At 37.6% G+C, this 13,560-nt stretch overlaps 1 protein-coding gene across 17 annotated transcripts in view; it reads right to left on the reverse strand.

The window, feature by feature from the left end:
- Window positions 1–13,560, reverse strand: part of LOC106884052 (uncharacterized) — a 177,652-nt gene that overhangs the window by 104,207 nt on the left and 59,885 nt on the right. For 16 of the 17 annotated variants that reach the window (XM_089347361.1, XM_089347364.1, XM_089347365.1 and 13 more), the window contains 4 exons: window positions 13,501–13,539; window positions 12,023–12,070; window positions 10,160–10,204; window positions 2,155–2,205 (listed from right to left, as the gene is read on the reverse strand). In XM_089347361.1, the coding sequence (XP_089203487.1) occupies window positions 2,155–2,205; window positions 10,160–10,204; window positions 12,023–12,070; window positions 13,501–13,539 (183 nt within the window). The remainder of the gene's footprint in view (window positions 1–2,154; window positions 2,206–10,159; window positions 10,205–12,022; window positions 12,071–13,500; window positions 13,540–13,560) is intronic. The other variant, XM_089347362.1, reaches the window with a different exon arrangement.

Raw genomic sequence — 13,560 nt, forward strand, 5'->3', positions numbered from 1 at the left:
GGATTTCGTCCAGTGTGCTAATGATTCTGTCAGCTTGCCGCCTTAATAATAATAAGATTAATAATAATAATAATAATAATAATAATAATAATAATAATAGTAATAATAATAATAATAATAATAATAATAATAATAATAATAATAATAATAAAGCCATCCCCATTAGAAGAGGAATATTCCAGGGAGACACGCTCTCTCCACTCCTGTTCTGCCTGGCACTCACACCTTTAACAGAATTGCTAAATAGAACTGGATGCGGTTACAAATGCTATGGAAAAACAGTCAGCCACCTTCTATATATGGATGACCTAAAATTATATGCAAAAAACGACAAAGAGCTAGAAACACTACTACAGACAGTACACGGCTTTACCAAGGAAATAGAAATGAAATTCGGATTAGAAAAATGTGCCAAAGCAACCCTGAAAAGAGGAAAATTAGTTAAAAGTAGCAATATAACACTAGATAAAGCCAATGAAATAAGAGAACTAGACGAAAGCCAACCATATAAGTATTTAGGAGTCAATGAACTAGATAGGATACAACATACACAAATGAAAGAAAAAATAAAGAAAGAGTACTATAGACGAGTTAGATCAATACTAAAAACAGAGCTCAATGCTAAAAACAAGATAATGGGTATCAACACTTTAGCTGTCCCAGTTATAAGCTACAGCTACAACATCCTTAACTGGACACTAAACGAACTATGTAAAATAGACAGGAAAACAAGAAAAATAATGACAGGATATAGGATGCACCACCCAAAATCTGACATAGAAAGGCTATATATACAACGCACAGAAGGTGGCAGGGGTCTTATACAGCTAGAAAACTATTATAAAATAACCACCATAGGACTGCAAAAATACCTACTCCAGAAGCAAGGGAAACTAATACAAATAGCCACAAAACACGAGCAAAACAAAAAACTGTTTTCAGTATTTAAGGAAGCTGACAAATACAAACAAGAAATCAATCTACCTAACAAATACGAAGAAGAAGAAGAAGAAACAACAAAAGCTATAAAACAAATGAAATCCAAACTAAAACTAGAACAGCAACGGACCATGATAAAACGATGGCAAGAAAAGCCCCTACATGGTAAATACTGGGCTAAACTAAATGCAAAAGAAATAGACAGAGAAAAATCCCAGCAATGGCTGAGAAGCTCAGGACTCAAAGCAGAGACTGAAGGATTTTTAATTGCTGCACAAGACCAAAGCCTCCCCACCAGAAATTACCAAAAACACATAATGAAAAGAAATATAACAAGTAACTGTAGAATATGTGGAGATCGACAAGAAACAATAAATCATATTATCTCTGGCTGCCCAGTCCTGGCTAAGAAGGAATATATTCACAGACACGACAGAGCTGGGACCTATATACACTGGAAGCTATGCCAACATTATGGAATAGCAACAGAAAAAAGATGGTATAAACACACGCCAGAAAAGGTCACAGAAAACGAGAAAGCAACCATACTCTGGGATATGCCAATACACACAGATAGAGAAATTAAGGCAAATAGACCAGATATAGTTGTCAAAGATCATGAAGAAAAAAAATGCTTTCTAATTGATGTATCAATACCAGCAGATGACAACGTTTCTCTAAAAGAAATGGAAAAACTTTCAAAATACAAAGACCTGGAAATAGAGATAACTCGAATGTGGAATCTAAAAACAGAAACAATTCCTATCATAGTAGGTGCCTTAGGTATAATAAAAAAATATTCAGACAAATACATAACAAAAACACCAGGACTTACAAATATATATAACATACAGAAAATTGCACTACTGGGTACTGCACACATTCTACGCAAAACACTTTCAATACAGTAAACATAAGAGCACCACAGCAAACCACAGCACATACCCAAGGCGCACAGAGCTGCGCTGCGCTCGGTAGTGAAGTGAAAGCACGTTATAAAAATAAAACTACTGAATAATAATAATAATAATAATATTCCATATTCCTTTCTACAATAGGCACAAGATCTGAAACTTGGGAGAGGGGATTGTCGATTACAACTGGTACTTATATATATATATATATATATATATATATATATATATATATATATATATATATATACATTTCCTTCCCAATTCAAGAAAATCAGATCAATATGTTGAGAATAATTACCAAGTCAAGGTCTGAGTAATCTTCTAAAAATACATCTGATATAAATTTTGTCTATAAAATAACAAAAACGAAAACAGGGGGTTATTTCATTATAGTAATATATATATATTAAGTTCATTTCATGGTTACAAATTATGCAAAATCTGAATTAATTTTAAAACATTTAATTAAAGTTGTTTTTGATATCTGAAATTAAATAGTCATAGTCATTATTTTAACATCTGCTTTTCCATGCTTGTATGGATCAGATGGAGTTTATTGAGACATCTTATATGGTTGGATGTCCTTCCTGTTGCCAACCCACAGCTGTTTCTGAGCAAGATAATATTTCCCTATGGTCAGACATGTTCTTGAAAAATATAGGAAATAAATGAGCACTGCTTGTATGGCAATGACAACCATATTACAACTATCATACAATATCAAGTCAAGGAGACACACACACACACACGCGCACACACACACACACACACTGTGGTATGACGTCAGCAACTGGGGAGCTGACTGCTGACTGGAACCGTGAACTGACCAGAATGGCGAGCTGACTGGAAGAGGAAGAAGGGCAGAGGGAGCCTCGATCGGGATTTCGTCCCCTTTTTTGAACGGGGTTGTTGTGAGGAGAGGACGTGGCAAGCAATCGTCTAGGTGTTGGGAGAAGCAGCTGCTATTTCTAGTGTTCTTCGGGTCGGGCCAACCGCAAGGATCGGATACCGCAGGACAGACTTGTGCAAAGGAAGGAAACCGAGGTAAGCCGATTACTTCTACTCGCATGCATACACCACACACACATTACGGGTTTCTTTCAATTTCTGTCTACCAAATCCACTCAGATAGTTTTGTTTAACCCAGGACTATAATAGGAGAAACACTTGCCCAAGATGCCATGCAGTGGGATTGAAATCAGAACTTTGTGGTTAGGAAGTAAAATCCTTACCACATAGACATATGTATACCTAGCCATACCTGCACCTAACCACACCTGATTCATTGTCAAAAAGCAGCTAATGTCTCTGAAATCGAAAATTACTTATCACATTTGACAGTAGAGCTTATAACTTTACATTACACAGTTTATTTGCAATTTACAAAATATTACATCTAGAGAACATCATAGCAGAGTTTTGATGAAACTGAGAAATTCACTTGGAAGATGTCTATCAGTATGAGGTTTATAGTCTGTATAAATGTATGCATGCATGTCTGTGAATAATTAATTTAAAGATGCATCAAGCTAAGTAAAATTGCTGTCCTCACAGGCAGTGCCACATAAAAAGCAACGGTGCCAGTGTATCTCCTCTCAGAATCATCTCATCTCCTCTCCCAAACTGTATCATTTTCTCTCTCTCTCTCTCTCTTTATATATATATATATATATATAATCAAAATAAGCAACAGGATATCAAGTAGTAAAGCAGTACAACCGTTTGAAGCACCTCCATTTAATTGAACAATGCAATCATTACATCAATTTAAATGCAATGCCATCTTCAGCTGCACAAATAAATGGAGTTTTAACAAGTAGGACACATTAATATAATTTTTCTCAAATATTTTAACAGAGCAAGAAGATGGAAAAAATTCATGTTGTCACTATTGTAGCTAAGAATAGACTACACTTATAAGAATCACATGAAGCATAGTGGGGCCATAGGGTTATAAGTGATTGTAATTCATTTTTAATTCATTTATCTCTTTATCAACCACTAAATCTAAGACTAGAAGACTGTCTATTTTGAATAATGGACAAGAGTGAGTTGACAGCTCATGACAAGGTAAGGTAATATATATTATATGTATCTCCTTTCTCCAAGGATGAAATAAGACATTAGGAGTAGTCAGTTGGATATAACTAACTGTCTATAGAAAGAGGCAGTGTATACACACACACACACACACACACATGTATATATACATACATACATACATATATATATATATATATATATATATATATATATATATATATATATATATATATATATATATATATATATATATATATATATATATATCCTAAAATATAATATAATTGCCAACTAAATGTAGAGGTCCGATAGAGAACAATGCTACTGATGTTTTTAGCCCCAGGAGGACATCTCCTCCAGCTGGCTACAGAGACACTATCTCTGTCTGATTTGTATTTGTGAGGGGAAATCATCGTACCAATCTCTAGCCTTACATAATGTACACAAACCCGAGTTTCTGGGTAGTAACCTGTTGTCAGTGTGTGACAATCATGAGCTAATGATGAAAACTCATTCTACATGCAAAATACTGGCCCTCTATGGGACTGACACGTTTAGCTGGCAATTATATTTTACGATTCCGTACTGCTACAGTTTACTGCTTGCACAGAGATTTAATATTGCACATATATATATATATATATATATATATATATATATATATATATATATATATACATGCATGATACAAATAATTACAGAGGCATCAAGCTGTTAGATCAGGTTATGAAAGTTACAGAGAGGTTCATAGCTCAACTAATTAGGGAGCGATTCAATTTAGATGAGATGCAGTTTGGGTTCGTGCCAGGTAAAAGCACTACTGATGCCTTATTTCTAGTGAGACAGTTGCAGGAGAAATACCTAGCTAAGGATAAACCTCTGTACCTGGCTTTCGTTGACATGGAGAAAGCCTTTGACAGGGTCCCCCGATCCCTTATCTGGTGGTCAATGAGGAAACTTGGGATAGAAGAATGGTTAGTGAGAGCTGTGCGAGCCATGTACAGAGATGCTGCCAGTAAGGTGAGGGTTGGAAATGAGTACAGCAATGAATTCCGGGTAGAGGTAGGGGTCCACCAAGGTTCCGTCCTCAGCCCCCTCTTATTTATCATAGTCCTCCAGGCAATCACAGAGGAGTTCAAGACATGTTGCCCCCGGGAGCTCCTCTATGCTGATGACCTTGCCCTAATTGCGGAGTCACTATCAGAACTTGAGGAGAAGTTTCAGGTGTGGAAGCAAGGTCTAGAATTGAAGGGCCTTAGAGTCAACCTAGCTAAAACCAAAATCCTAATAAGTAGGAAGGTAGATAAAACACAAACCCCTTCAGGTAGATGGCCCTGCTCAGTATGTAGAAAAGGAGTAGGTAGTAACTCTATAAGATGTACCCGGTGCAAGCTATGGACACATAAGAGGTGCAGCAACATCAAAGGCAGGTTAACTAGCAAGTTAGTTTTTGTTTGTGGCAGATGTTCAGGTGCAATAAAGACTGTAAACAAACAGGAAACAACTTCTATCTCATTCCAGGGTGAAAAACTAGAGGTAGTCGATAGCTTCCGCTATCTGGGCGACCAAGTTAGTAGTGGGGGTGGGTGCGCTGAAAGTGTAGCTGCTAGAATAAGAATAGCCTGGGCAAAGTTTAGAGAGCTCTTATCCCTGCTGGTGACAAAGGGACTCTCACTCAGAGTAAAAGGCAGACTGTATGACGCATGCGTACGAACAACCATGCTACATGGCAGTGAAACATGGGCTCTAACTGCTGAGGACATACGTAAGCTCGCAAGGAATGAAGCCAGTATGCTCCGTTGGATGTGTAATGTCAATGTGAATACCCGTCAGAGTGTAAGTATCTTGAGAGAAAAGCTGAACATTAGAAGCATCAGTTGTGGCGTGCAAGAGAGACGATTGCGCTGGTATGGACATGTGGTGAGAATGGAGGAGGATAGCTGCGTGAAAAAGTGCCACACCCTAACAGTTGAGGGAACCCGTGGAAGAGGTAGGCCCAGGAAGACCTGGGCTGAGGTGGTGAGGCAAGACCTTCGTACATTGGGCCTCACCGAGGCGAGGACTACTGACCGAGACCTTTGGAAATGTGCTGTGCGTGAGAAGACCCGGCAAGCCAAGTAAGATCGTTGCCAGTGCCCCTGGACTGGTTCTTGTGCGGGTGGCACATGAGATGCACCATTTTGAGCGTGGCCGTTGCCAGTACCGCCTGACTGGCTCCTGTAGGATTTTCGAGCGAGATCGTTGCCAGTGCCCCTGGACTGGCTTGTGCGGGTGGCACATAAAAGACACCATTTCGAGCGTGGCCGTTTTCGTGCGGGTGACACGTAAAAGCACCCACTACACTCTCTGAGTGGTTGGCGTTAGGAAGGGCATCCAGCTGTAGAAACTATGCCAAATCAGACTGGAGCCTGGTGTTGCCATCCGGTTTCACCAGTCCTCAGTCAAATCGTCCAACCCATGCTAGCATGGAAAGCGGACGTTAAACGATGATGATGATGATGATGATATGCATACATATATGTACACACTTACATATATATGTATATACATATGCATATACGGGCACAGGATGTCATAGAACATAAACAACATGAAATCTCTTTTACTCTTTTACTTCTTTCAGTCATTTGACTGTGGCCATGCTGGAGCACCGCCTTTAGTCAAGCAAATCAACTTATTCTTTGGAAGCCTAGTACTTATTCTATCGGTCTCTTTTGCTGAACCATTAAATTACAGGGACGTAAACACACCACCATCGGTTGTCAAGCAATGTTGGGGGGACAAACAGACACACATAGATATACACACACATACATATATATATGTATGTATATATATATATATATATATATATATATATATATATATATATATATATATATATATATGTATATATATATATATATATATATATAGATACATATATACGATGGGCTTCTTTCAGTTTCTGTCTACCAAATCCACTCAAAAGGCTTTGATCAGCCCGAGGTTATAGTAGAAGACACTTGCCCAAGATGCTATGCAGTGGGAATGAACCCGGAACCATGTCGTTGGTAAGCAAGCTACTTACCACACAGCCACTCCTGTGCCTACGAACGTTTTTTGCGAACAGCACAAGAAACAAATGGAAATCAAGACAAGCAACATAAAGAACGACCCTTCATCAGTTGTTGGCTGTTTTTCTACTCCGTATTTCGAGCAATTCACAAGATACATCTTTGACAAAACAGCTGCTTCCACAAAGTAAATGAAATAAAATTTGGGATTTTGCAGAGGCTTAACAAAAATAGGACAGTGAAACAAACAGAAAGGGCTGCTAAGCCTTAACGAGGTGAGGTGGTGAATGCTGGAGGAACAAGTTTTGGCAGGAGACAGACAAGAATGTGTCTGATCTCTGCCGCTGATCAGAAGGAAAGAAAGAAACTAAAGTTAGGAAAAGAAAGATGGCCGATGGTCACGTGCAAGCAACAAGAGAGCAAAGGAGGAAGTGTGAGGGAGAGAGAGGGACAGACAGAGAACGATGAAGAAAGCAATGATGATTAACTAGTTCTTGGCAGATTAGCTTGAAATCACCTCCATGTGTTAGGTTAACAGGTTTCTCTAGTGTAGTGGTCCACACAGAGTCAGACAGGTCTTAGGCATTCTGTAAATCCATGTGTGTATCAATGGCATAATTAGTACAAATTGCACAGGGTATCATGTTGTATACAAAAAAGAATGGTTACATAAGCTATCCATTCATTTTTCTCTACTACTACTATTACTACTACTACTGCACACACGCACATACATATGTATATGTATTATGTGTGTGTGTGTGTGAGTATGCATATATATATATATATATATATATATATATATATATGTATGTATGTATGTATGTATACTAAACTTACTACTCAGCGTTGGCCAGTAAAGTATTCACAAAACTGTTTGCTATTTTGTAGAATGGGAATTCATGGTACTTATGCATGTATACATATTTAACCTAACTTCTGGATTTATTTAATTGGAACTATCCAAACAATAGTAATCAATTTACATGAGTAGATTTTTTTAACAATTTTTTTTTCCTGAAAATCACCTATTACTTTTATTTTAAAGTCAAAGAGAGGAGAAAGGAAATGAGTATGAAAGTGTATATGAAATAGACGTACGTGCATGTGTGAGAGAGAGAGAGGGAGAGAAAGAAAGGAGAGAGAGAGAGAAAGAAAGGAGAGAGAAAGAAAGGAGAGAGAAAGAAAGGAGAGAGAGAGAGAGAAAGAAAGGAGAGAGAGAGAGAGAAAGAAAGGAGAGAGAGAGAGAGAAAGAAAGGAGAGAGAGAGAGAGAAAGAAAGGAGAGAGAGAGAGAGAAAGAAAGGAGAGAGAGAGAGAGAAAGAAAGGAGAGAGAGAGAGAGAAAGAAAGGAGAGAGAGAGAGAGAAAGAAAGGAGAGAGAGAGAGAGAAAGACAGTGTGCCACTTACACATACATGAGAACACACGTTCACTCACTCACACACACTCTCTCTCTCTCTCTCTCACACATGCACACATACATGCAAAAAAGAAATATGCATATATATTGATGTATGTAAGTATACATGACAACACACCCCTACACTCACTCTCTCTCTCTCTCTTTTCCTGTCTCTCTTTCACACACATGTCCATTTCATACACATGTTCATACATTTTTCTCTTTCGTCTCTCTTTCACTTTAGAACAAAAGTAAATGAATAAAAAATTTTATGGAAATTAACAAACTCTGGATGATGAAATCACATTCAGTCAAAAATATTTCCTAATTATTAAAATATTGTGTACGTCAAAAAGTCAACGGTAGTTTTTTCTTAGAGAGCATAAAGACTATGTGTGTGTATATATCACAGATGGCAGACGTGTATTTGTGTTGATTGACATGCCATGACATTCATTATATGTCCGTGTATTCTGTATGTGTATATGTGTGTTGATGTCATGGAAGCCATTTATTTTTTTCATCAAGAAATAATAGAAACTGTGTTTAATCGTTTAAATAGAGGTCCAAATGTCAGCAGTACAGCATGTCATTTCCAAATTTCAGGTGGAGTAAATTGTGTCATGGTGCTGTTTTTGTCATAGACAGTGCCCAACTGAACCTACTATACTGTGTAGTCGACAAAATATAAAACAAATCATGTACAGGTGCAAAATTACAAATGTAAAATGGCAACAATTTACTCATCGCACCCTCAGTGTGTGTGTGTGTGTGTGTGTGTGTAATATGAATAATAATAAAGAGTATGGTGAGATGTACACTCACAAAATTTATTTTTTAGTTATATGCATCATATTACAATGACCTACATGTGTTTCTGCGGCAGTGGCTACTCACTGCAGCGAATGGAACCTTATCATATTGTCAGTGCAGTTTCTTCAGGGTCTATCCATTTGATCGGAGGCGCAATGGCCCAGTGGTTAGGGCAGCAGACTCATGGTCATAGGATCGCGGTTTCAATTCCCAGACCGGGCGTTGTGAGTGTTTATTGAGCGAAAACATATAAAGCTCCACGAGGCTCCAGCAGGGGATGGTGGTGAACCCTGCTGTACTCTTTCACCACAACTTTTTCTCACTCTTACTTCCTGTTTCTGTTGTGCCTGTAATTCAAAGGGTCAGCCTTGTCACACTGTGTCATGCTGAATATCCCCGAGAACTACGTTAAGGGTACACGTGTCTGTGGAGTGCTCAGCCACTTGCACATTAATTTCACGAGCAGGCTGTTCCGTTGATCGGATCAACTGGAACTCTCGATGTTGTAAGCGACGGAGTACCAACAACAATCCATTTGATCATCCTTGAAGTTCACTTTGAGGATGACCAAATGGACAAACTCTGATGAAGCTGCACTGACAATATTGCAAGGTTACATTTACAAAAGTGAGCAGTCACTGAAGCAGACACACACGTGTAGGTCATTATAATATGCTATATATAAGTATAAAATAAAATTTGTGGATATACAAGTCCCCATACACTTTATTCTTATTAATATTAGTTTATACTGCAGAAAATTTTTACCGTTCAGTGACGAGTACATGGAATTACTCATCAGAAGGATTCACAGAGTGACTAACAACTAAATGAAGACACAGACGCTAGATACTGATGCTTGTGGTTAGCCATTAACTAGAACTTAATTGAGAGCTAATACGGTGTCCACTTGGATAATATAACACTCCAATGGTTGAATAGATGGTTCTTAATCCAGGACAAGCGAATTAATATATCTTAAATAATTACCTTGTCAGCATCCTTGTCATCTTCAGGACTTAGAGAAGATGTTCCCTGTAAAATAAAATGGAAGCATATATATTTATGATTCCATTAATGTAGTAAATATATTTTTTGATTTTAAATAGTACAACATTTAAACTGATAAGTGTAGAGTTCATACACAGTCTGACAGTTGTCTACTGGTCTTAGGCATTCTGTAACTCCATATATGTATTAATGGTATAATTGATACATATTGCAAAATGCATAATTTTCTATATAAAAAAGAATGGAAAGCTCAGTGTATCACATGTATCTCAATAGCATGTTTCTTTATGACGAATGCAAAGTACATTATACAACAATTCATAATTCTGCATTGTCACATAACTCTTATTTAATCAGGTGATATTCAGCAACCATTCCATGAAATACAATGGATCTCTGGGGATTGAGGTCTTAAGGTCTTTATCAACATAGATTTGACTACAGTTTACCCAGTATCACCTGAGGAAATGGGATTGTTCAGCAACAAAGAGAAATTACGCAATGTTGAGTAATGTAGTTGCAGTTTGCACTGATAATAAATAATCACACTGTTGAGATGCATGTAATGACGTTTTGAGCTATTCATTCAATTTTGTTTAATACACAGTGTAACTCAGTGCTAGAAGTGTTGTCCCACCCACAGGTAACAATAGAATTTCCATGTACCCTACCCCTAGAATCCAAACTACATCTCCTCTCCTAAACTGCATTACTTCTATTTCTTACAATTCTTCTTCATACACTATGATTTTCTTCCACTTCCCATCCTTGCCTTCAGTGCCCTGCTCACTGTACTGCTGCTTTCCCCATCCCTCTCTTTATTTCCAGGTTCCCACCAGCCACTGCATTCCCACTCCATTCCCTACTTGCATCTTCTTGGCAAAACCTGGCCACATATGTTATGTCTCTGTACCTTGAGGGCATGTCCTGGCAATTGCTCCCATTTATCTCTCTTCCTTACTTTGTCACTATGCACTGAATCCCATTCCTTGTGTGCATATCCTGGCACTTCACCACTATCTCTCTGCTGCTCTCTCTCTTGCACTCTTGCTGTCATCCACTCTCTATTTCTCTTTCCCTGGCTCTTCCTTTTGGTTGGGTAACAATATATCTCCTCTACAGCAGCACACCTGTTCCAGCCCTCATTTTTGATTGCTTTCTCTGTCTTCTTCTCCTGCACTCCTCACTGGCTAGGTAACTAAGTCTTTCCTTTACAGCAACACACATTTCTATCCTCATTCTTGTACCCTCGCTTTCCCTCTCTTTCTCTTCCCCCCCTCTCTCTCTTGGCTGAGTAACCATGTATCCGCTATATAGCAGACACCTGTTTCTGCCTTTCTATTTCTCTGTCACATTCTAATCTTTCATCAGCTGATGCAAGATCACCTCCTCTAATGTCTCTACCCATCTGAAAATTCCTTTTCTTGCAAGTTACTTAGTGACCCTGCTGGTGCCACCATAAAGAGCAGCCAGTCTACACTGTGAAGTGGTTCGCATTTGAAAGGGCATCCAGCTGTAAAACCGATGCCAAAACTGACTTCACATGTGCTGGTGCCACATAAAAAGTACTCAGTCCTCTCTACAGGGTGGCTGCTGCTAGGAAGGGCAACCAGCAGTAAAAACCATGCCTAAACAGACACAGCAGCCTGGTGTTGTCTTCTACCTGGCCGGCTCCCGTCAAACTGTCCAACCCATGCCAGCATGGTAGAAGGAGGTTAAATGATAGTGATGATGATGACACACGTGCACGCGCACACACATACACACACAAACAATGGTACAGATGGTTAAATAGTTGCTTTAAATCCAGGACAAGCAAATTAATATAGCTTTAATAATTACCCTGTCAGGACTCAGGCGTGATTCTCTAGGACTTAAGGCAGATCCTCTCTGTAAAGCAAAAGGAAAGTGTATATATTTATGATACTATTAAGAAAGTAAATATATTTCTTGATTTTAAACAGCACAATTGCTCAGTGAAGAATCTATACAGAGTCAGACAGTTGTCTACTGGTCTTAAACATCCTGTAAATCTATGTATGTATCAATAGCATAATTGGTACATATTGCAAAGTGCATTATTTTGTATACAGAAAAAGAATGGAAAGCTCAACATATCACCACATGCATTTCAATAGCATGGTTATTAATGACGAATGCAAAGTACATTAAATAACATTACATAATTTTGCATTGTCACATAACAATTCTGTTTCATCAGGAAACCTTCAGCAACCATTCTGTGAAATGCAATCAATCTATGGAGAAAAAGATCTTTATACTCATAGATTCGACTGTGTTTTATCTAGTATAGCCTAAGGAAAATTTGTGGTTATGCAACAATATGAAATTACGTAATGTTAAGCAATGTACATTGCTCTGATAGTAGATAATTGCACTGTTAAGATGTTTTGAGCTCTCCATTAAATTTTCTTAACCACACACACACACACACGCACACACAACACAAAACAGACGCACACACACATGTACACTCATATGATGTTATGATAGTTGAATAGTTGCATTTCAATCCAGGACAAGCAAATTTATATATCTTAAATAATTACTTTGTCAGCATTCACGAGGTTATCTTTGGTCATAATGACCAATTTTCTCTGTAAACTAAATATATATATATATATATATATATATATATATATATATATATATATATATATGATTCTAATGGTATAGTAAATATATTTCTTGATTTTAAATAGTTCAACATTTAAATTAGTGAGTGTAGTGGTCCATGCAAAGCTAGAGAGTTGTCTACTGGTCTTAGGCATTCTGGAAACCCACGTATGCTACAATAGCATAATTGATACATATTGCAAAGTGCATCCTTTTGCTTAAAAAATATAACACCACATGCATTTCTATAGCATGTTATTTATTACAAATACAAAGTATATTATTTAACAGTACATAATTCTGCATTGTCTCAGAGCCATACCATTTCATCAGATGATATTCAACAATTCCATGAAACACAATCTATGGGAATAAAGATCTTTATCCTCGTAGATTTGACTGCACTTTACCCAGTATCACCTGAGGAAATGTTCTGGCTTTGCAACAATGTTCAATTACGTAATGCTATATAATGTATTTTGCACTGATAATAAAGAATCACAATGTTAAGATGTGTGTAATGATGTTTTGAACTATCCATTCAGTTTTCTTTACCACACACATGCGCACACACACACACAAAGACACATGCATACACACGTGCACTCACACTTACACAATGGTATAGGAGGTTGAATAGTGCTTTTCAGTTCATGACAAATTAATACAGCTTTAATAATTACCTTTTCAGCATCCTTGTAGTCTTCTTTGGCAGAATTTTTCTGTAAAATAAAATGAAAGCA

Source organism: Octopus bimaculoides, chromosome 2 (genome assembly GCF_046866305.1).
Source record: "Octopus bimaculoides isolate indiv1 chromosome 2, ASM4686630v1, whole genome shotgun sequence".
NCBI lineage: Eukaryota > Metazoa > Mollusca > Cephalopoda > Octopoda > Octopodidae > Octopus > Octopus bimaculoides.